This window comes from Octodon degus, unplaced genomic scaffold (genome assembly GCF_000260255.1).
Source record: "Octodon degus isolate 3935 unplaced genomic scaffold, OctDeg1.0 scaffold00058, whole genome shotgun sequence".
Lineage (NCBI taxonomy): Eukaryota > Metazoa > Chordata > Mammalia > Rodentia > Octodontidae > Octodon > Octodon degus.
In genome coordinates this window covers 11,324,824-11,350,929 of record NW_004524634.1, presented here as the reverse complement: position 1 = coordinate 11,350,929, position 26,106 = coordinate 11,324,824, and the positions used below count along the sequence as shown (strand labels likewise).

General features: G+C 37.8%; 1 protein-coding gene across 2 annotated transcripts in view; it reads right to left on the bottom strand.

The window, feature by feature from the left end:
* Ctnna2 (catenin alpha 2) overlaps positions 1 to 20,127 on the bottom strand; it is a 1,043,423-nt gene extending 1,023,296 nt beyond the window's left edge. For both annotated transcript variants that reach the window (XM_004634143.2, XM_004634144.3), the window contains exon 1: positions 20,026 to 20,127. In XM_004634143.2, the coding sequence (XP_004634200.1) occupies positions 20,026 to 20,127 (102 nt within the window). The remainder of the gene's footprint in view (positions 1 to 20,025) is intronic.
* Between the last annotated feature and the right edge of the window lie 5,979 nt (positions 20,128 to 26,106).

Sequence of the window (26,106 nt, the reverse complement as noted above, 5' to 3'; positions counted from 1 at the left end):
CTAGATTGCACTTGTAGTGATTCTCCTGTTTATAGCTTTCCAAGAGCTGGGATTACAGGTGCATGCCACCACACCCAGCATGGCACGCCTGGGATCGAACTCCTGGTCCCTGGACCTGCTTGCAGGTACTTTAATCGCTGAGCTATTTGGCTGGCCTGAGACATTTTAAAGGAACTGTCATTACCTCAAAGATTGAGCACATGCTCTGACATATAAACCTACTGAGCACCTCCCTAGAAATTCTGCACCCTGCCTTTGGCTGACTCCAACTTAAGGGGCATGCTCTGTTCTCTGCTTGTCATCCTGTGTACACATCTGTCCCACAAGAAGTTAGTTTTCATTGGTAAACTGAATCCTCGCATCTCCCCATGGCTTTCTTCTGGGTATAACAGGAGAGGAACCTTGTGTTTTGCAGAAGGTAAAATGGCACCGATCTTCAAGGATCCATTTCTACTAACAAATCCTAAAATACACTATTTGAAGTGATGAGCACAGAAACAGGCAATGTGTATTAAGGAGAACTACAAACCTGGTTGAACATAAAGAGAAAGGAAGAACAGAGGCCGCACACAGACCATAAGAGTATGTCCTCCCCAAAAAAGAACAGGAGTCATAATTCCAATTCATTGCTACTTCCTTCAAGGATAAAATATTTAAATGTTTCTTACTAAAATATGACTTTTAAAATGTTCAAGTGCAAAATTAAGGCCTTCAACAAATGTCCATCTAAATCCTGGCTCATAACAAAAAATGTTCACCCTGCTCCTCTGTGATGCTACTGCAGTTGCTTTTTACCACCCTTAAAACACTGACCACATAATTACTTTCTGGTCATAGGAACAGCTACAGAAAAAAAAATTGTGGGCACCATCCTTTTTTATCATTTAAATTTGGGAAGTCTAAATATAAAGTGGAAAAGAAGAATTTTCATCTTGAGAGTAAACTTTGTATTCTTGGGGGTTAAGAATTATACATAATTAATAAACAGAAAAAAAAGAATTAGTGGAAAAAAGTAAATCTAATTTAACATTGCATGTTCAAATACCAATTCCCATTCTCAAATCACCTCAAAACTACTTCAGCTAGTTTCAGGGACAGAAGTGCTTGAAGAGTTAAACTAGAGTAACATGTTTTGATAGGTGAATATGTCTCTGGTCTGAGGCAAATCATTCTCCACACATGTACTCTGAGAAAGAAGTCTAAACTCGGTGGTGACATCCACCTTCAGTGCTTAGTCATTTCTGGGTCACTGATGATCTTCCTCTGGGAGGCAGGATCTCCACTGAGGAGGGATGGCACCAATGTAGGCTGTGAGGCTTGCTGGCACTGGGGCGTGCTCATGCCTGAGCTGCAGAGTTTGACGGTGTCCTTCTATTGGCGCTGGGCCCTCATCTATGCACCAAAGGCTAATTTCAAAAAATGTGTGCAACAGAAAATGTTACTTGTCCTACAGTGTCTAGTATCTCTTTCCTTCATTAAAATAATCAAAATGCCAAGATTATACCCTTATTACAACAGATGATAGTTATGCAACTACGTACTCATAAATGACATTTGAATAGAAGGGCTAAATATGATGTCTAGATACCTATCACCCTTCAAAGAAAGGAGCTTGTCTCTATTTCATTTTGCTGTTGCTCTTTTGCATCTGAGTCATGAATAAGGCAATAGCAAGTGACTGAAACCCACAAAAAGATTCACAAATCACAGAGAATGACAGATGGCAAGATGTCTGAGTGACACAGGGAATCCCCAAATCCCTGGGGTATCCTGTCAATAAAAGTAACCTATTGAGGAGTCTATTCTGGAATTTTACATAAGCGAGGAATAAATTGCTACCTCATATAAGAAGCAGATAGTCTTGTCTATATAATAAGACTGAAGAACTTGGGATAACTAAAACAAGAGGCTGTAACAAGTTTATTCAAAACATCATCTGTGTATGAAGTCTAAGGTTGATATGTGTTCCTTTCTTATATCCTGACTTTTGTTGGTATTCTAAGCTCAGCATTCAGTGTCCCCTGGGCCTCCTTCCATCCCCCGTGTCCCCAAGTGTCATCCTGTCATTTCAAGGACAGCATATTTACCCACACTCAGCAGTGGGGACAGGAAAGGCCACAGGAAACTTTCACGCACCAGGCTCCTAAGTGCTGCAAGCTGCTGGTGAACCATTATTATGACTCATTTTGAGACTCAGCTCCACTTTAGCAAGCACTCAGGCTATACCTTAACTTCCCACCTTACAACCTAGGGCAGAGTCTCTGCAAAGGTGTGAAGCAACATCAGAAGACCTGTGTCAGCAATTATTAAACACCCTCCATACTTTTGTGGTTAAACTTCTATGACTTTCTAAATAGTGATGGCAACTCCAGGAAGCATACACAAATTACGGCATCAGGGCCAGGGGATGGATCAGGGGGCTTGCTCTACCAGCCCAGCCCCCAGGGCGTGCTGAGACATCGATGGAGACTGGGCATGGAGCCGCGCACCTGTAATCCCAGCAATTGGGAGGCTGCAAACAGGAGAATCACTACAAGTCTGATCTAGTAGTGAGATTCTGAACAACCTGTAGATGCTCCCCTAAAATACAGAAAAACAAAAACAAAACACAAACTACAGCATCAGATTATCCTTAAGTTTTGAGTATCTAAGAGAGTAGTGCATGAACAATAATAAACACAATAAAGATCATTAATATAAATGAGAGCGTTAAGGTGTATCATGTCAAAATCAGTCACAGGTCCCATGGTCAAGCTATCTGTGGTAGAGAATAATTTACAGAAGAAAATAAAGTAAATTTGGTTTTCTTTAATCTCAGGCTACTGAGGCAGTCCATATAAGCCACAATGAATTTAATAAAAGCAATTTCCATGACTGAAATTTTAATAGTTTATAATGTATACTTACACAATCTTAAATTTTTGAATACTTTATTAAATTATAGCTCTTGTCCTTTTTGAGAAAGATTTCTATGTGAAGGATAAAGTTTAGAAACCATGTCGAAATGTACAAGTCACTAACATATTCCGTAGTTTTAAATAGTTAGGGGAAAATCATTTTTATCATGCTTGAATAAGTCAGTTAACAGGATTTTTCTTTCATCTCTTTTTAAAATTCCCGCAGGGGATAAAACCAAGCTCGGGAAGTTTCAGTCAACAGTGCAAATTGGAAGTTTGTGTTAAATAAGCCGTAGAAAAATGCACTTTAGAATGAAATTACTATCTCAGCCATTACTGGGGGCTCCACAGCACATTTACAATAATAGCTACACTTTGTAATAACAACATATGTGAGTCAGTTATGCTTTTTTCAATTTTTAAATTTAACTAACATGCTACAAGAGATTTCTTAAAAATCAAGCATAGTTCCTAATCTCTCTTTCATTTTCCCAACCTCTTGGAATGATATGGTAACAATTGTCAATACTCAAGGATTATAAAACACAAAATTGCTTTAAAAAGATGGGCCAGTAAAATTAATATTTTCCCAAGCTCACTTTTTAAAGTAGAATTTTAAAAGACAATATAATTTAATAAATATTTGTAATTGATTTATTCCAGCAAAAAAAAAAAAATCTTAGCACTTAAGAGTCTTGTTTTGGAAGAAAGCAGAAACAAGGGCCGGCCAAATAGCTCAACAGATTGAAGCACCTGCTTAGGCAAACTCAGCAGCTGGGGTTCAATCCTTGTTGTGTTGTGCTGGCCTCGACCCTGGGAACAGTGAGATGGCAATTGAGATTGGGCAGGGTGGCGCGTGCCAGTAATCCCAGATCTTGGGAGGCCGAGCAGAGGCGGATCACTGCAAGTCCACTCTCTGTAGTGATATCTTATAGACCCTGTAGATCTTTATTAAAATAATAAAAGAAAAGAAAGAAAGAAAAAGATAAAAAAAAGAAAAAAAGAAAGCAGAAACAATAGTTACAGAAGTTTGTATTTCTCAAAGAAGGGCATGCATTTTCTTAGTAAAAATATTGAAGTCAACGTATATTAAGAGAAGACAGAAAAAAGGAAATCTATGTTTTATGGGAAAGAAGCACAATACATGTAAGTAACATACATCCTAAAACACATATACATTTAACACCAAGAATTAAAACATTATGGAATGATATCTGACAGTGTAGGTATGGTCACTTTAGAAGCAAAGGATGTACCATGCACCATCGTGAGATATTAAAAAAACCAAAGAAAATAGTCTAAGAACTCAAGGATATAAAAGTGCTAGTCAATACACAAGTGAGAATTTCCAGGCACATTTGAGAAACAACAAAGCTTTAGACATGGATAGATGTGCTTTTGAGACTAAGAGTAGTAACCAAGGCAGTAGTAACAAGAAAGAAAAGAAGTAAACACAGATTACAAAAGGCCTTAAACATGAACTTGAACATAATTTAAAGTGAAATTATTAAATATTATGCTGCAAAACAATTTTGACAGTATCTCTGCTTCTTTTCAACATTGTTAATATAATCTCATGGGATGCAAAGTTCATCATTATATAGAATTTACAAATTATTAATGAAATCAGTGTAATTTATTTACATTGACATAAAGCATTCTAGTATATGTCACAAATGTTACCCAACTTATAATAATTCTATACAATGATTGTTTGTGTGAAATTCAAATGTATCTGGGAGATTTGCTGGATTTTTTTCCTTATTACTTTTGGTAACTACAGTCGGAAGGTTGATAAAAGATGATTTATGTGGATGGTCAATTAGGTGGGACAGAAGTGAGAAGGGCTATGTGTGACATTATTTAAATGACAACTCTGATTAAAGGAAGTTTTTAAAGGCTTGCAGAACATTGATGAAGATTGTTTTGCTTAACACAATATTTAAGTCCTTTGAGTATTAATCACTGGGAAGAAAACTTTGATTAAACACAAGGTTAAAGAAGATATAAAAAAAAACCCTCAACTTTGGGGATGAGGGAGATAACTCAGCGGAATAAATGCTTGCCAGGCAAACGGAAGGTCCTGAATTTGATCTGTGGTACCACAAAAAAAAAAAAAAAAAAAAAAAAAAAAAAAAAGAGTATTTTTTTCCCTAGAGAAAACCAGGGTTAACTAATTTCTCCAAGTTTCTCTATGAGTACATAAACATACATAAGCAATATATATCTATATATATGTAAAATTCACATTGATATGTCTTATGAAGATAAAAATATATATTTCAAGGTATGAAAACCCAGATTTTTGCTTAATCACTGAATGTTAAAACATAGATATATATTCCTAAAATACTAATGACTATATTTTTCTTTTAAATACCATAATAAGCAAGTGTTAAAATTGTAAAACATCCTCCTAAAACAAATACTACAACATGTAATTACTTTTTACTACTAATTTTAGAAGAATAGGGTAGGCAAAACAAAAATATACATACTGCGATTTGTATGGAGAAGGATTTAATCATTCAACTAATATTTACAGCACATTCTACAGCCAAGGTTTTGGAGATAAATGTGTGAATTAAACTGATGCAATTCTCCTGGGGATTTTCATCAAGTGTAGAACCAGTGAAAATATACAGAAATCCCTAAGACAGTTACAAACAGGGATAAATGCTCTGAATGAGCGGTGCAGGTAAAGCACACAGAAGTTAAGGCAAGAGAGATGTTACCTGACAAATGAGCAATCAAAAAATAAATGTAATAAGGGAGGACGTCGTGTATCAGGAACGTGGTACACAGGAGCTGATGAGGGAAGTCCAGGCAGCAAAGCGCAGGTGGATTCATCCGCTGCAGAGGAGGCAGAGTTTGCAGTGTCTGAGAAACAGAAAGAAGGGCTCTGGGGCTTTGACACAGGGATGAAAGGGCCAGCAGCACTGGATGACCATGACAGGACACAAAGCGTAAGAACTGTAATTTAAAATTAAACCACAAGGAAAAGCAATTGCAGGGATGTAAGCACAGGAACGATATACAGTGCTGACCATGATCATTCAGGTTGCTGTGCAGAGATTGTACACATACGGAAGAACTTCTGAGGTGGCACTGAGTGGGGACTATATTGCTTATGGTGAGGAGGACTTCAGTGCTTTGGGATCAGAACTCTGATAGCGGAGTAAAAGGTGCACAGATCAGATGCAAAGATTGAAGGCAAATCCTTCCGTATGAGAGCAGGACTCACCCTGGTGAAAAGGACATGTACTGGAGGTTCAACGTCAGGGCTGTTAGTAGACTTCTCTTACTGAAATCCACCGGGACAGGAAGAATCACTGGGGAAGAAAATATGGAAGAAAGAACAAAGAGAAGCTCCAAGCCTAGACCCTGAACAACACAAATGAGGAAACCGCAGCTGAGAATCAAGGTAAAGCAAAAACTGAGGAGACATAGCCACTACGGTGGGAAACACATCCAGTTACAAATGGCACTGCCAACCTGGACTTCACTGTGGCAAAAAAACACTGAAAGTCTTCTTTCTAGAATGAAAGGATAATAGCTAGACTCTCCATCATTGTGCTGGCCTTCCCTCCTTGATTATGTGAAAACAAAGCTTACCTCTTGTATTTTGAATGGGATGACAAGAAAGGAAAAAGCAGATACATCAACATGCTCTGGTCCTTTATCTCAGGTACCTGACAAGCTTTAATTAGTTTGCCAGCTGAAGGCTTCCTAAGAAGAGGTAATTCCTAGGCATTCACATGTCTGGTATAGCAGATTTTTTGGTTTCTAGTTCAGATAAATCTTCTATACTTTCAAAAATATAATAAACTTGTGAACAAACCTCCCACAAATTGTTCCTTGAACTTTCTGATTGCATGGGTAAGATTTCATTAATTGTCTTCTTTCAAGGACATGAAAATATCATCATTCTTATCTGGCATTACTTTCATTTATAAATTTAAATTTGAATTCTATCTTTTCCATTGAACATAATGGTTAAGTTCACTGAAATTAAAAAAAATCAAAAATAAAAAAATAGTTGTATACATTTATTTTGTTAGAAACACTTTTAAAAAGTTATTAAATTGATGCATTCAAGAAAAATGTATTTCCAGTATGTTTATTTCAGTGTTAACGTACTTCATTGGAGCATGTATACTTGCCAGCAAACACAAGGTCTGGACACAGAATAGGTGATGCAGTACTATAAGAGCACTCAGTATAGGAGCTGGGCCTTAGAAAAGTCTCAGAGAAGACTTGAAAACCTGTTTCAACATTAAAGAAAAGAAATGGAGGAGCAGCATCAAGACACTCTCCTATTGCTCAAAACTTTTACTTTCTACTAAGCAGGATTTCTTGAACAACATTCTAAAATAATCACTATTTGAACTGAAAGCTATTGAACAGCAGATACTGTAATGGGAAAATCTGTTGTATCATTTCATGTAGTTAACGTGTATTTCCATACCACCATCATGACTACTATCCTCGTGTCCCTGAGGCTGCTGACACAAGAACAAAGGCATATGCTGTCTGTTAGCTGTGAGTTTACTTATGTCAAACAACAGTGAAATGCTTCACAGAAGCACTCTTGGTTGTGACTCGCATTGGTTCTGCTGATGGGAAGAGTAGTGACTCGCGCTGTGGCCCAGGTTGGTGTCTTCCCAGCACGGAAGCCCTGAGCCAGAGCACACTCGGCCATACTGATGTCCCAAGCAATGATTTCACCTCAGCACAACAATGCCATTCATCATATCAATCTTGTTTTTTTTTTATTGTATGCTTGTAATTATTCTGTAAAACCATGGATAAACACGTGCATTACATAATTTCATACTTACACTAGTGTAATCTCTCTTCAAGATTGAGGCTTTTATTTTTTAGTTTGTTATTTTGAAGAGGATAAAATAATAAAGGAAATTAGAAATGACGCAGAAGTTCATTAAATGAAATAGAAATTCAACAATGGTCATTATATTGCATAATGTCTTCGAATTAGTTGTTTAGATTAACAGATATGAGCATGTAAGATTGGCTTTTAAAATCTATAAAAAATTAAAAAGGAGAAGAAAAAAGTTAAGCATTAACTGCTCCTTTCACTAGACCACCAAAAATCACCATGTAGAATTACCCTGTATATATACATCAATATGTTTTGCCCTTCTTTCTTATTTTCTTTCTTTCTTTGTCCTTTTCCTCATCCCTGTTTTTGCTTTCTGTTCCTTTGAACAGATTATTTCCCTTTCACAGAATCTATTATACATGTAAGATTTCATATAGTCTTTCAGGTTCTTATACTAGTGAGACAAAAAAAATGTAAACGATGAAAATCTAGATAGTTAAAAAGGACTGAAATTTTTTATTCCTTTCTTCTGTATCACCTCCTTTCTTCCTTCCTTTTTTTCTTTCTTTCATTCTTCCTTTCTCTTTTCTTTCATTTTTTTTCTTCTTAATAGGCTGCTACATCAGTCTTCAAAAGATGGCCCACACAGCTGGCCATACAGCAGATAGACCATCAGTCTCACTTGGTGGCAGACATTACAATACGAAGCATAATCCCAAACAGTAATTAATCTAACACCAAACCACATTTCAGAAATGGTTAACAGAATAACTTCCCAACAATGTATTACTTGATCTTAATTTTAAGAAATATTTCTAATATAACAAATTTAGGTATAGGAACTTACAGTGAAAAAAAAAGCAATTGAAGAAATGTTTAGAGCACAATACCAATGGATATAAATTAAAAGTAGTTCTCAGCCCAAGCCCAGGCCCGGCGAGTGTGTGGGCGAGCTTCCCTGCTCCCCTGTGCCCGCTGGAACTCTCAAGATCCAGCCCAGGCCTGCCACATGAGTGAGACCTTCCTCTGCACACTCGGATGCCTCAACCTCTCTGGATCCAGCCCAGGCCCCTGCAGCGTGAAGGAGACTTTCCACCGCCGCGTATGCTCTTGAACCCTGTCACCCTTATGGAGCCAGCCCAAGCCCAGGCCCCACGAGTGTGTGGTAGAGCTTGCCTGCTCCCCTGTGTCTGTTGGTACCCTCCAGACCCAGCCCAGGCCTGACATACAGGCCTGGGGTGAAATTCTGCAGCTGAAATGCCTGCAAAGAATGTAGGGGCCAGAAACAACCACCTAATCCAGGAGCACAACTTCTCTCTTGCCAGAGGGATGAACAAGTTCACTCCCACGGGCTGCAGCAGGAAGGAACTGAGCACAGTAGCCAGACCCAAGCTAGCCACAACTAGAACTTGAGGATTAGACAAGGAGGAGAGGACAAGGAAAAAAGCTAGGAAACATGACGGGGCAAAGTCGTACATTTGTATCTACAAGATGGGTAAGGCAATGATCCTGAGAATCTTCAGCAGGTTTTCAAAACTAGAAGTTAATTGGTAGGATTTTTAATCCACACTAACTATGTATGCTGATATCTGTGAACTAAGTAACTGCACTGAAGATAGCGATGTGTAATAGTAGGGTCATGCTTGGAATGCCTGTCATTCTGGTCTTCTAACTATATACTGCTTGTCAGGACATATCAATTATTGCCATACTGCCTCTCAATTTAATATTTGTTTAAAAACAAAGAGTAATAAATGAAAACAAAAGACAAGAAAAAAATGTCACAGGATTGTCCTGCTACAATGTTGTATATGGTTAGATTTTTAAACTTCTGTGTAAAAATATGTAATTGTTTATTGCTACTTTTTAATTTTTTAACTTGTTTTCATTTTTTTCTTCACATGCTGTAGGGACTTAAAGGTTTATAAATCATTGCTTGATTGAAAATACCTGTTCCATATTATGGCTAAGATGTTTCATATTCAGACAGATAGTGAAATTAAGATCAACTGCCTATGTTGTAGGGTAATAACAATAAACTTACCTGCTGGAGGGTTAACAACCTAAGTTTGCAGGCCAAAAATTAGAGAAAAAGAAGGGCTGCAAGGAAAGCCAACATTTGGGCCCTTGCCTTTCAAGGTCAGTGAAGACTCAGGACATAGGAGAACATGTACTGTAACATCATGTAACTCAATTGTCTTCCAAATTTTCTGATCAAGGAGAGTATGGGGCCACAGAGAAAAGTGATTGATGATGTAGAGTGTGCATAAAGAGAGTCACATGGAGAGAAAACATTCTCTCAGGCTTTCACAGAGAGCACATTGGCCAAGCAGTGGCTGTGACTCATCCATATGGCTGACACTGACAAAAGATCTACAAACTGTGGTACAGGGTTTCAGGATAAATCCTGAGGGGATTTGTCCGACCATATCAGATACAACAGCTATATTTCTTGTTATATAGTTCTTGCTTTATCTTGGTCTTAACCATCCAGCACAAAAGTATAAAACGAAGTATAAAAAGCAAAGCCATATTGATATGCTAAGCTGTAAAAGGCTCAAGTCAACAACTTCTGACATTGCCAGTCTTACGGAAAACCCACTACTAGTATGGAGTACTGGGCTATATTGGAATATTTTGCTGAATTCACGTACCTATAATATTTAAATAACAATGGAATACGCTTCTCTGACAAAACTAAACAAAAAAAGGGAAAACAAATGAACAACCATTTTGTATCTATATATTCAAAAGAGTTAGGATAGATATACAGCTACATTCTCTTAATTCAATGAATAGAAAGATTTGTTCTAATAGTGTTTGTGGACAGGATATCATGTCTGCATCTTGTACAATGCATAACCACTAAGACAACAATATGCAATGTATTAAGTATTGAAACTGGCCTACTAATCAGTTTTGAAACTGTCTCACTGCTATATGATTCTCAATAAAATTTAAAAAAAATAATTAAAAGTAATTTGTAATGTTTAACTTAACTGTTAGTGTATGATAGGAGAAAATGTCTAAGTCCCAACAATTACTCTCACTGAATTATTATATACATAGGCATAAAGGTATGTATTATATTCCTTAATAAGGAGAGTAGAAAAGCTTTAAATAAACTTTGTGTGGTAAATTAACCCTCAAAAAATTTCTCTTAAAGAAATAAACTAAAACAGGCAAGAAAAATATCATCCAAAAAATGAAAATGGAATCTAGCATGAAAATTATTAAATAGTTAAACAAAAATGCTAAAAATATCAATAAATTTCGTTAATCCTATGACACATCAAGCTGATGAAAGAAAGAACCAGAGTGAATGGAGTTTTCATTTGCAATTTTAGCACATTCTTTAATTTTCATACTTTTTCAGTCCATGCACTACTGACTATAATGTTGTAATGTTACCATAGAAACCACCCAAATGTATTAATCATTGATTCTCATGAATAAATCATGAATTAAAATGTTTTCCAATAATAATATTCTGTGGAGGCAGCCAGGTAGAGCAGTGGATTAAAGTGCCTGCTTAGGGAGAGGCAGGGACTAGGGCTCAATCCCAGGCATGCTGTGCCCACCCTATCCCTGGGGTTTGCTGAGATGATGATTGAGACTGGGTGTGGTGGCACATGCCTGTAATCCCAGCACTTGGGAGGCTGAAAACTGGAAGGATCACTACAAGTCCCATCTGTGTAGTGAGACACTGCAGACCCTATACCAAATACAGAAACAAAAATAAATAAAATAAAATAATAATATTCTCTGGATAGATGGAAATAGTACAAAAAGACTTCACATTTAGATTCTTTTTTAGATACACACATAAAATGCTACACTTGTAAATTTTTAAGGAAGATAGCAAAGATAGATGGAGACAGTCAGAAGTCACTTCATTTTAGGAAGTCATTTCATTTCTGGAATCAATTTTGCTTCTACATTCCCTGAATTTAAGCCTAAACTTCTCATTTCCCTGATATTTTAATCACCCAAGGGATTAACTACTCTTCTGGGTCACAAAATGTTGGCTCCTTTTTAACAAATTGGTATAGAGAAAAGATTAAAACTTGAGTATTTTTTCAAAGTATCAAGCTGTAAATTAAAATTTAAAGTACATACATTTCTAATCATTTAGCTTTTGAAATAATTATTAGCTTTCTGAGTAAAAGTTTAAAATGTTCAACTCTAGAATTCACTAGAGCATAACTTCATAGAGTTCCAATGAAAGTACTCAAAATAATAGTGGAAATGATTAAGGATAGTTCCTCAGATCGGGAGATTTCTATCCTATCAATCTAATTTAAAAAGCTCATTAATCATCAATGGTATTATTTTATCAGATGTTTAGTATATTTTTCAAGTTGTACGTTCATTTCAGTATGAGGAAATAAGGAACAAAACTTTAGTAAGTTTGGTCCTGTCCTACTCTAGTAGCCCATGTTTCATTAGTTTACTGCATATAAAGATGGGTGTGGTGGATTGACAACTGGTGGTCAACTTGTAACCCCCAGACAAACTAAATCTTTGCAGTGGGGAGAGTGGGAGGCTCACCAAAAGATTGTTGTCAAAGAAATAAAAAGGACAAGGGGAGAAGAGGTGTTGTTAGAGGGCTGTTGGTTCTCTTGGAGGAGCTTGTCATGGTGGCTTCCCTGATATGAACTTGGCTGTTCTTACTGTCAGAAGAGCTCTGGACTTGGTCGTGGCTGAGAATGGCTAAAGTTCACTTTGGGAACTCTGGCCCTTCTTAGAGCATCACTTCCTGACCTGTATGGGGTGGGGAGCGTGGGGATAGTTCACTGCTCAGTCTCCTGGAGAACAGTTTGTCCAGCTGGATTTCCTGAATGAACTCAGCTGTGCTTATCAGCAGAGGAGCTTGAAATCTTGCTGCCACTAAGGATGGCTGCTGCATGCTTCAGGAGAGCTCTGAATGTCACTTCCTGGCTGCAGCCCAGATCCCTCCTTCTGCTGGCACAGCCTTTCTAGCTTCCATGACTGCCCTTTGGCCTTCCCAGCACAAACCCATGAAACAGATCTGCATGAGCCATTGGCGTGGGCTGTAGGTCTTCTGGTGGACTAATGCAGGACATTGCCGTGGGATCCAGGCCCTCAGCTGGATTCTTTGGGTCTTCAGTGTGCAGGCAGATTTCCTGTGCTCCTCTGTGCTTGATCCTTCAGGTGACTGCGATGAAAGAATCCTATCAATCGTTGTCCTGTATTACACTGTTTTTCTTGCAAACCTTGACAACAGGAGTGGAATTTCCCAGAAATGTAAATGTTTCTGATTTTATTACTTTTGATTAAATATAAGAAGAAAATCAGTCTTCTAGTATATTTATAAATATACTATTTGTTTTTTAGTGCTGGGAATAAATCTGAGGTCTAAATGCTATCCAGATAAAGATGCACAACTGATCCTCATCCCTAGCTCTCAGGCTGAATACAATTCTTTTTCTAAAAATACATCCAAATGAGTTCCTGTGCTTGCTTTGGCACCCACACTCTACAGAAATAGGGTATTGACAGTACACCTGTGTTACTATAAGCATATGGTTAGATATTTCTGTATTCACTTTATAGATCAATGCTATTCATTCTTTGAATAATCTTATGAGTTATAATTTATTATCTCTATTTTACATTTCAAAAGAAATTAAAAAAACTTATTCCAACCATTAGCATAAACATAGTCAGTGGAGCCTCCCAGACATTGAAGCCTGTGCAAAAATAACTTATACTCCAAAGATAACATAAAATGTTAAATTTGGAAGTAAAAATAAAATTTCATATGTGTTTCATACAGAACATAATTATACTTAATATTTTCTATCGTAGAGAGAATGTTTTTTCTCTTCTGACTTCTAGTTGTTCAGAATAGATGAAAATTATGTATTTTTATATAATAATCTTTACCCATAACTCATCTCTAAATACTTCCAATGACATAAAATCTTATCCAAAAGGTTACTCGTGGGCCAGGGAGATAGCTCAGTGGCATAAGCGTCTGCCTGGCAAGTTCATGGTCCTGAGTTTGATCCCTGGTACCAAAAATAAATAAAAAATAAAAAAGCTACTCTTTTATTGAAGTAATTGATCTTTAGGAGTTCTCATTAGAAATGAAAGTAAAACTTTATCAAATGTCTTCTTGAATATTGAATATGTATAATCTGCTGATATGCTAAGATCTTTTAAAGGTCATTAGATAATAGGTCATCAGTATATTGTTTGACCATAATTTTTTTATATATGCTTGTCTCTAATTCATTGCTTAGAGCTAGTTATTAATATTTTCTGTGGGGATTTTAGCACTTAAATTTAGAATTTTGAATCGTTGTTATATTTTCTTTTTTTGGTGGTACTGAGGATTGAACTCAGGACCTTGCACTTGACAGACAGGCACTTATTTTACTGAGCTATTTCCTGTCATTATATTTTCTTAATTTTTTTCTTTTAGTTTAGCAAGTGTCTCTTATTTATTTTTATTTTAAAGAGTAACACAATAAAAATGATGATACAAAATTTCAAAACAATATAGTGGGAGAATAACAAAGCTCCCTGCTTATACTCTTTGATAAGACGTTTTCATGCATGCATCTTACAATCCGGGCAAGTGCTTCTAAGGTAACCATAAAAAATGATCTTTAAAATGTCTCCAATTTTTAGCATTGAATATAAGATTCTCTAAAAGCGTTTAAGGACTTTGTCATATTTTCCATGACAAAATAGTTTAAATACTTGCTCCATGATCTATTGCTTAAGTATCTGACAATGTTGAGGTATGCATCCATGTGCTGTCATGCTTTTCTTGACAAAACACCTTTGCAGAGCTTTCCGCTGCCTCTTGGACAGCTGTGGATAACTTCAATATTGTTGAAGTTACTTCCCTTTGTGCTAGGCATCTCTGTCCCACCAATGCACAGTGACCCAAAGGATACGTGGAAGCCGTGGACTGACTATGACATGCTGCTCCACACAACTGGAATTACGGCAAATACACAGAGAAAAAATCCACAAAATCATAAATAATAAAGAAGAAATAAGCCCAGAAAAAAGAGGATTTAGTATCCATTTTTAACAAGAATCAAATTTTCCATTCAGTTAGCCTTTTTACTTCTGTATCCGAGTCTATAGACCTCAGCCATGAGTGCTATCAAACTTTCGAACCATTTGCAACATCCTTTTCCCAGTTTATTAAATGAAATATTTAATTTCCTTTCATCATCTTTTAGTAAGAAAGGTGTCTAATGCGAAAATTCTATAGAGTTCTAAATTTCCTAATAATTTTTTGTTTTAGTATTCTTATGAAGTTGCTTAACCCAGTGTTTTAATTTTTCAGTGAAATTTATTATCACAAAATGTGATCAATGAAAAATTCTTTCCTTCTTCAGTCTCACATTCTTCAAGAACTAAACTTCCTCAGAAGAATCTTTACTCATTTGCAATTTCATGATTTCAATAGTATGAATTTTATTCAAAAAGAATGTTGATTCTCAACATTGTAAAATATAAATCTTTATTGAAGTGAGGTAAAATTTTGTTGGTATTTTAAATATTGATCAATAGTAAAATTGTAGGGCTGGCCAGATAGCTCAGTGGATTAAAGCACCTGCTTAGGCAGACACAGGGGCTGGGGTTCAATCCCCAGACCTGCAGTGCTGGCCCCGCCCCCAGGGCATGCTGAGACAGAGACTGAGACTGGGCAAGGTGGCGCGGACATGTAAGCCCAGTGCTTGGCAGGCTGTAAACAGGAGGATCACTATGAGTCTGATCTACGTAGTCAGACCCTGTAGCCCCTACAGACCCTGTGCTAAAAAAAAAAAAAAAAAGTAAAATTTTAATGTCTTTTTTCCTCTCACCTTGGCCAAATATATCCAGAAACCTTTTTTTTCATTTTATTCTTTATTTTATCCATCCTTACTAGAACTTGTGAAATATCAAAAGGCATCCCATGTCACTCAATATTACTGCAAATTTTATTCAATTCATAAAGTTGTATGTGACTTTCATCTCTTTCATTTCCACATTTTCCTTTAAATATTAATTATGGAGTTTATATCTAACATTTCCCTAGCCTCCTTTCTTCTCTACTTTTCCTCCAAAATCAACAGTTACATTTATCCTATTATTAAGGTTGATTCCATGGGAAGGAGTGATAGAATCTTCATAATAAGGGCATAATATTACAGGAATAGAATGCCATAAAAATTTATCTAAAGAAGAAAAAAAATCCATCTTAATTTTTATTTATTTATTTACTTACTTAGTGTGTGTGTGTGTGTGTGTGTGTGTGTGTGTGAGGGCAGCTCAGTCCACCAGGGGGCGGGGCTGGCTGGCTTGTGGCGCTGGGGGATTGAACTGAGGTCCCTGTGCTTTGCTTAGCTTAGTTTGTTCTAAGTAGGTGCTTTAGACCACTGAGCCATCGCACCAGCCCAAAAAAATCCATCTCAAAAATAACATTTGTAAAAGATTTTTTTCAAGCCCTGATAGGAACACTAGCGAGAGAGTTGATGTACTTAAACAACAGGAAATCTGCTAGGACATTAGGTGTGATTTATCCTGAGTTCTAAGCATTCTGCCATAATAAAGGAACTGATAAGAAATAGACAGTTGACTACCCCACTTAAAAAAATATTCCAATGCACTATTTTCATCTGACACAATTTTAGATAATGAAAATAAAGGAGTATTAAAATTACAGTTTTAAATTGTAACCTTGTATATGCTGTTTTTTAGTTTTTAACTGGCCCTGTGGAAGTACATTCCAGACTAGATTGTTGTAACTCCAAAATCACTTTTAAACTGTTTTTTAAATTATCTGTGATAAAAGAGCTTGTTCTTATGTTATCAATGTCTTATAAATCAAAACTTTGAAAAATACAACAAAATGAATAACTAAAATATTTAAAAATATAAAAATGTAAATGTCTAAATTTTACTTTAAGTTTTCATGGAAAAAATTAACCTACTACTATAAAGATTTCTAAGTATTTATATTTAATTTTGTGCTCACTGATAATTACTAATAAATAATTCGAGATAAGGACAAATCACCATCCACTACAAAGTAAGTAGCCAACTTACTAGCAAATCTAAGAGCTTATCACTCTCGGGCTTTTCTTATAGAAATATTTATAGAATCGTGACCAAATAAAATATGCATGAATTTAATGAAATTTTTCCACTGATTATATAAAAAAATTGCAATCCAAATCTCTGAAAACTGTGAATATATTACTTTAAATAGCAAAAGTAAATCTGCAAAGGTATGATTAGCTTACAAGCCTACCATGCTAGCCTTATGCTGGACTGTCTGGGTGAACCCAATGTGCTCACAAATTCCTCCTGGTACAGAGTCAGTGGAGTTAATTAAGAAATGAAGGTGTAACAGTAACAGTCAACATCAGACAGATTTAGATGCACAAGATATGTGAAGTGACAGCCAACTGCATGACTGGATGCCTAACGGTTTGCCAGTCTCTTCTGAAGATAAAGAGATCAGAATATTCAGTCATAAGCACTTTGCTGTGAGGATATTAGGCACATGAGCCATGGATTTACTCAATCATTTGTACAGGGGCCAAAAATGCAAATGAGATTTTTTTTTCAAGAAAAAGCTGTAGAGGAAACAGTTTTTTAAAAAAATCAAGCACATATTATACATGGAAAAATCACAAAGTTCTTGAGATTATCAGGATAAACATTATCAGCTTAGACCCAAATGGATAGAGAAAGGATGATATTCAAAAAGTGGCTACATTACAAAATTCTACCTGTAGGAATCAGACTGAGGAAAATATTCAGCTAGAAGTGTGAGAATATTAGTTCTTTGGGAATATAGATATGATTCAGAGGGTGGAGGGGCAGTCCTCGGTGCTGAAATGCAAAGCACAAAGGTTTCTGATAAGCCTGCAGAACCAATCATTTACCTGGTAGATTGATAAATTTATTGAGACTGGTGACACTTTTTCTTTGCACTTTCCACCTTTTCAGTCAGAACATCCATAATTGTCGCCTTTTGCTTGTCTCGCCATTTTATTTTGGGTGCACATATATTATTTTATACTTTCACAGGAATACAGATAAAGAGGTGCTTTGTTTGTGGACAGGTTACAGGCTCTTACCCATATCTAATTTAAATGAGGAGTTTTGAGACATTTTGGGCCAGTCAGATAGCTCAGCAGATTAAAGCACCTGCTTTGGCAGACGGAGGGGCCAGGGGTTCAATGGGTCTACCATGCTGGCCCCACCCCCAGGGCACGCTGAGATGTGACTGAGATTGGGCATGGTGGCATGAGCCTGCAATCCCAGCATTTGGGAGGATGAAAAACAGAAAGGATTACTACAGGCTTTCACAGAGAGCAACTTGGTCAAGCAATGGCTGTGACTCATTCATGTGGCTGATACTGACAAAGGATCTACAAACTGTAGTACAGGATTTCAGGGTAAATCCTGAGGGGATTTGACTGACCTCGTCAGATATACAAGTTACATTTCTTGTTATATAGGTCTTGCTTTATCTTGGTCTTAACCACCCAGCAGAAAAGTATAAAGATGAGGCAGAAAAAGTAAAGCCATGTTAATATACTGAGCTGTAAAAGGCTCAAGTCAACAACTTCTGACATTGCCAGTCCTACAGATAACCCACTACTATTATGGACTACTGAACTACATAGGAATATCTTGATGCACCTACAATATTTAAATGGCAATGGAATACCCATCTCTGATAAAACTAAACAAAAAAGGGGATATAAATTAAGGACCATTTTGTATCTGTATATACAAAATAGTTAAGATAGATATACAGCTACTTTCTCTTAATGAGAAGAAAGATTTGTACTAACAGTGTTTGGACAGGGTATCATGTCTGTATCTTGTACTATGAATAACCACTATGAAGACAACAATATGCAATGTACTAATTATTGAAACTGTCCTACTAATTGGTTTTGAAACTGTCTCATTGTTATTTGTTTCTCAATAAAATTAATAAAAATTAAGTCAGATCTGTGTGGTGAGACCCTGTAGACCCTCTACTAAATACATTTAAAAAAAAGAAGATTTGAGACATTTAAACTGATGGAAATATTTGTAAGATATTTTTACTTGAGTTGATCCCATAATGCATTGAGACTTTTGAGGACCTGGAGATGCAGTAAATATCTTTTGTACATGGGAAAATTGTCAGTCTTTGAAGACCAGAATGCAGACAGGTAATACGCTGAATGACGTCACTCCTTTCCCACGCATCAGCGTTCTAATCTGGAAACTGTAAATTGTTACATTAAATGGCAAAAGGAACTTCCATGTGATAAGGACATTGAGATAGGATGATTTTTCTGGGACATCTGGGCCTGTCCAACATACTAATAAGCCCTTATAAAGAAGGTCGCATAAAATTCAACATCAGAGAAGAAACACAAGGCGAGAAGCAGAGGTCAAAGAAAGAAGGAAATGGGAAGGGCTCCGTGGCTGGTTTTGGAAAAGCCAAAGTAGGCCAACAGCTTCTATGGTGTGAACTGGAGATGGTAAGGGAATAGATTTCTTTGGCAGCCTCTCGAGAAAATGCAGCCCTGCCAGTACTTCCACAGTAGTTTCTGACCTCCAAAACCAGCAAACAAACCAGCAAACAAACAAAAAACATTTGTTGCTTTAAGCTATAAATTTCACAACAATTTCACAACAGCAAACCAATCTAGTAGCCTCTAAATTTGGTATAATAATTCTCAACTAATGTATCTTAAAAAGACTGGAGTTTAATATCCCAGAATTTCAACAGTTCATATAGCAAAGAATATGTTTCATAAAACCTGAAAGCCTGATGATGATTTCCACTGCTGACAGTCTTCTTGTAAAAATGTGACAGCACAAAAGTGGCACATCTTATCATTCCAACAGGATGGATTGCGCCTGGTTAGCTGACAGAAAAGTTATTCAGTAAATACACATGGCTCTTAAATAGAGCAGTTTTTCTTAACTACGCAATAGCATCTGAAAGTTGAATGAGGAATAGTTTATTTAGACTTTGAATCCATTACTGCAAATTATGTTCCCCTTTGGCAAGGTACCACTCATCAATTATCTCATCAATTTAATTTCAAAATTCATAAGAACAGCTTTTAAAAGCCACTTCATTTCTTGCAGGGCAATGAGATATTCCACAGCTCAGGAAATAATAAACATTCAGTAATCAGTGTATAGCATCATATATTCTCTTTTAAGGATTTCTGACTTTTTTAGAGGGTAATTATAGAAAAATATTTATACGTGCTTGAAGGCATCCCTTACCTGTGTAACAAGTGGCTCCAATAGTCTTTCCACCGTCAGTGTCCTGATTTCCAAACTTTTCGGGTCCCATTTTAAAATGATAGGTGAAGTTGCCGAAGTCATGCTCCCTAAGGGAATACACACCATCAGTGTAAAGTCATGAGCACAGAAACAGGTATTTACTTTGGATGATAAAAACCAAGAAATCACTAAGAGCTAAGGCATATTTGAATTATGTATTTGGTTCAACTATGTCAACATAGAGAATGGAAATCCAAAACCACTACCAACTGTGGTATGGTGCTGGTGTCACAAGACAACTCTAAGCACGCTGGGCACTTCTGCAAACCTCAGGCCAAGGCCCTGGACCTGGCTGCCACTAGAATATTTATTCACTTAACCTTTAGTACCGATGTTTACTTGCTGTCTGGTAGGAAAGGCTTTAGTCTTGACCTTAAAGGACAGACAGAGCTGAGTCAAGGAGTGGGTCTGTCTCATGTGTCACATGGGGTACACGGCTAAATGGGGTTGGAAGGAAGAACTGATGAAGGGACATTAAAGTCAGCCTGCAGAGACCAACAGAGACCAGGAAGTAAGGCAAATCCATCACCAGATGCAGGAGGCTAAATCATTTACAGAAGACTAACTTGTTTTCTTTCTAAATCACCAGTGAGAATATTGGCGTCCTTGGAATAAGCCTTTCATTCTCTCCACTAGGAAGATTACCTTCCAAATTGGCTACCAAGGGCTCTAAAAGTTGGCTTGTAGCTATGCACATATTCTCTGACTACTCAGGGCATTTGCGTTCTTAGCCCTCAAGATTGCTGTCTGATAAGGCTATTTATCTGACTTAAAAATAATCCTCCATTACCTAAGAACAGTTGAGAGGCAAATAGCAGCCTCCCACATATGAAGCATAAAATATGGCCTTGGTCTCAAGAAAATAAATTATACATTCTCTCAGCAGTGTGCTTCTCATCAAGAAATTGCTGAATCTATTTTGACATATAACCACTGGACAAGCAACCTTAGATTGTAGAAACTGCTTCTGAATCATTGGCCTTAATACCACCATAAATCAAACTGTTTGGGGCTCTCCTTTTCTTTTGAATCAATGTCCTCACTCAATTCCATCCTTATAAATCAATAGAGATGATTATTTCTATGAGAATAAACACCATAAGGAAAGTCTATCACAACAGGCAGAAGGAGCAAAGAGCTTCTCTACTAGCTCTCCCACAGCAACTCTCTGCCAAAAGAACCAAGGAATTTGCTTCAGAAGGAGGATAAGAGAAAGAGGAAGAGGAGGTGGAGGAGGAGGAGGAGGAAAATGTGGAGGAGGTAGAGGCGGAGGAAGGGGCAGAAGAGGAGGAAGGAGAGAAAGGGAGGAGGGGGAGGAGGAAGGGGAGGTGGAAGAAGAGGAGGAGGTGGATGAGGAAGAGGAGAAAAGGGAAGGAGAAGGGCAAAGGACAGGGGAAGGAGAAAGAGGAGGAGGAGGAGGAGGAGGAGGAGGAGGGGGAGAAGGAGGTAAAGACACACCATGCTGGTATTTTAACGCTCTCCAAATGCCATGGTTTAAATAAACTAAGCACAGCAGTCCAAGTATACAGAAAAATTTAGATTTGGGTTTCTTTACAACAACAGTAGTTGGCACTGACATGCTGCCTGTCCTCCAAAAACCTAAAAATACATCACATGCTTCCCATTCACACTACCGACTGCCACAGCACAGCTCTGACAGGCCCAGCATCCTGCAGCTGGGCAGCACACCGCCTCAACCAGGGAGGATAAAGCAGCCCTATTCTTCTCACATAGCTTGGATCCCTGCACTCTGCTGGTGCCAGACCCACCTAACTGATCTTGTCCCAGAATTACGGCAGAGTTATTACAAGCTTCAGGAGAAGTTCTCTGGAAAATATTTTTCAACTCTGCTGGAGTAACTAGAGGTATGGCACTGAGGAAGAGCAAAGCAGCCCTGTGGAATAGCAAAGGAACCAGTAGAGCAGTTCATTTAACACGACAGTCGTGCTGCTGCATTCTTCATGAGTGGTAGCCCACCCTACACTGTAGGATGTGCTTTTGTTCTTATTTTTACCAAGCCGATCCACAGAGCCTGCTTCTTTCCCTGCACTTACTAGAACTTTGCTACCATTAAAAAGAGAACATGTCAGGAAAAGGTCCTAAGTGAAATGGCATAGAGAATTTCCACTATGCAGTGGGTAAGCTAGTTTATACAACTTGGTGGATCAAGGAAAGTGTGCAACACCCTCTGAACATGTTCCAGTACATCACTTTTTAAAAGTGACATGCAAAAAATACTGCAGTGAGAACCGAAAATGCCACCATAGTCACAACATAGAACCTGAGCCAGCACACGTGAAGCAGAAAGCAGCAACACTCCTGCACTGATGCGGTCAGGCCTCTGGGAGCCCACTTTCCTACACAGACACCGTAGGCAGCTGGGAGCCAAGAGGAGAGCAAGCGCGCGCCTCTCAGTTCTGAAGGTCACAGAGGTTTTACGATTCTAAAAATAAAACAAAAAATGGTTCTTGGGTAAATCAGTCAACTGGATCTATTCCTTTGAGGACAAATCTCCTCAGTCATTTCTTGTGACACAAATAATATTCAGTAGCAAAAGGCAAGAACAGTTTATACGGCATGAATTTGATAAGGAAGAAAATCTAGTCCTACTCTTAAAACTTTAAATGCAGCTCTCCCCCAAAATAGAAAATAGTGTTTCTGATATATTTGAGACTAAAAGTAAGATTTACATCTTTAGCGTGTTTGTTTTACGCTCACATTAGTAAAGACCAGATTGCCAATAGAGATGGGCTAAAAAAAAATCCCTACTTCTACACATATACTGCTGACACATATGATTCCCACTGAACTGACGCAGAAGGGCGTCTTAGCTTGACATCCAATATTGAGTATTAGTTGTAAGGAAGAGAAGACATTATCCTGACTGTAGTGTATGGGCTGGTATAACACTTGCAACCTGCTCTGTCAAGAAAGAATGACTGCCCTACTAGTTTGAATTCACATTACTGCTTTCTAACATGCACTGGTCCCTGTATTAGAAATATTTCCGTATCAAAGCCCTTGGCCAGGGCTGGCCACATAATTCAGCAGATTAAAGCACTTTCTTAGGCAGACGCAGGGCCAGAGTTTCAATGCTCCGGGGCACACTGAGAAGGTGAATGAGAATGGGTGTGGTGGCGCAAGCCTGTAATCCCAGCGCCTGGGAGGCTGAAAGACAGGAAGGATACTACAAGTCTGATCTGTGTAGTGAGAACCTGTAGATTCTGTACTAAATATATTTAAAAAGCCCTTGGCTGTATTGAAATGTATTGAAACCCAATTCTCTAATAAACCACAGTCTTCTAGGTCATCTATCACTTTCCCTTCAAATACTTGATGAGGACAGATAAGGGAGCAGAAATAAGATTCAGGCATTTTCTAGCAAGAAGAAAAGAAAGTCACGTGGCATCCACATTAGTAACTAAGGATTCACCACTAAGCACGTGATCCCTTTGTAAGCACACGCACTGAGGTGGGCTCTTGGGTGAGATTGTCATCCCATTTGGACATTGAACATTTTAAGATTATATTACAGCCTAGGAAACTCGTAAGATTGCAAAAGTAGACCTGATGGTTTTTCAGCCCATAGTCCTTCTCTGTATCCTGACCATCATGAAAAGAGAATGTATCCCCCTACCCACCCACAGACACTGGGCTTTGGCTAATGGGGCACTAGGAAAGCACAACAAGAGATATTTGGAATGTGCTTACTTAACTGGGTTTGACCACTTCTACTGCTGCCTTCTGCTATGAAAGTCATATATTACTATTGCTTGGAAAAAGGAAGAAAATCATCAGAGCAAACCCGAATCCCAGTTTCAGGGAGAGTCAAGCCCAGCTAAAGGAAGTCTGGTCAGCTAATCTCCAGCCAAACCTTCAACACAGGATCAAGAAAAACATGCTATTCTCTGTGGTATTGGCCATTTACTGCCACTGAGCATTAGCTAACACAATGACACAAGGAGAGTCTTGCTTGAATGGAAGCCCTAGAGTAATTCCACCATGTGAGATTATCCAAATCACTTGCCCCTTCTGAGTCTCAGCTCCTCAAATGAAAAATTAGTAAAGTAAACTCTTGAAAGGGTGTTTCAGGTACTAACTCAAAGAATGAAAAGTATCCTGACATTTCTAGAATTAATATTTATATTAACATGATTTTCCTTTAACCCTAGGAGAAATAGGACAGTACCCATTTAATATAGAGACCCAGCTTTATAGTCTCCTGTCTGGCACAAAGGAATTTACTCAAAAAAGAAGTCAAGAGCATAAATCAAGTGTGTTATCACACATTTACCACTTCCAGGAATAATAGAGTTCCAAACATACACTACATATTTGCACAACTAATGCAACTTGTTTTGTCCATAAAAGAGTCTATATGGAACATTTTTTGCATGGGTTTGGATGAAAAAGCGATCTTACTTCATAAAGAAACTCAGAATTTAGAATGAACAAAGAGAAAGGGTAAAAAAGTAGGACTATGACTAACAAAAAGAAGTATATCACAGTTTATCCAGCCTATGAGAAAGCTTCTAGAAATGTATTTAAACTCTGAAAGTTATTTCTTCTTTAAAACTATTAAATGATGCATTCATAGAAGGTGATGACATAGCCCACCTGGTAATATTTTTGATAGTCTCAGACTCCTCCTTTGGTGGGAAAGTAAAAGCATGGCTAGCATGCCAGTCACTGTCTCTCACACTAGGGAAGATGAAAATCAAAACAAAAACTAAAGTAAGAGTGGAAAGAGGCCCACTTGTAGCAGCCACCAGTCCAGTGCCTTGTTTCCTGGGATAGTGGGCTGATCGTCAGAACACCTCTCCAGGTTGCTATCCCAAGAATTGCTTTAAAACACCAAGTATATCCATCAGTATGTCACTAACTGCAGATGGTCTCTTCTCAAACTTTCCTGAAAAATGTCTTTGGAACAGTAGGCTTCACTTTTTTGAATTTTCTTTGTTACTTTTTTTTTTTTCTTTTTCATTTTAGAGAAGGGTCTACGGGGTGTTCAGGGTCTCACTACTAGATCAGACTCCTAGTGGTTCTTCCATTTACAACCTCCCATGTGCTGGGATTGCAGGTGCATGCAACCATGCCCGGTTTCAATCACCATCTCAGCACACCCCAAGGGTGGGGCCTGCTGATTGAACCCCTGGCCCCCACACCTGCTTGCAGGCACTTTAATCTGTTCAGTTTTTTGGCTGGCCCTCTATTGTTCTTTTGAGAGAAAATTGTCCACAATGCTTTTGGACTGCTCAAGGGGCCACCAAAACCTGTTTTCTCTCAGATTCTTTAGGAATACTCTTGAACAATACTGAGAACTACTGCTGGTAAGCTCCATGAAGTATATTATATGATAGGCTGTCTTCTGCTGACAGGCAAATTACAAAAATGTCAATGACTAATCATTCCTGTTATGAGAGAGGTATAGAGATAACTAACCTTTCTCCACACCTATAACATTCAGTCACTTAACCTTCAGTCTCATTACTTGCAAAACAAAAGAGTCAGTAATGTTATATTACAAATGGATTTGTTCTGAAAATTAATGGAACTGCATATGCAAAAGTGATGGATTTCCCTTCTTTGCAGTGTTGTCTCCATGATTGTCACTGTAGTCATCAACACATGTTGCACTAGTCAACACGTTGTAACTCCCAAACAGTACCAAATACCCACAAATCAAAAAAGATAGGCTTAGCAGAGGCAAAGCTACTCAGTTCGTACTGGTCAGAAGCAGAGTAAGGGGCAGTGCTAGAGAGCAGGGGACGAATGACCAGACTCAGACTCCAAGGCCACATCTCCATGCCCCACCCAGACACACCTAGAAACATGTCTATCAATCCCCTGGGAAGGATTCAAAGTCAATCACATTGTCACTCTAACCTAACTGCCACACATGTGCATGGAGGAAGGATCCAGTGGAAATTTTACAAGATGCTTAAAAACACAAGCTTGTTGTAAAAGGGAGACAAGTCTGAAAAAATGTGAATCACACACATACACAAACAGTATATATAT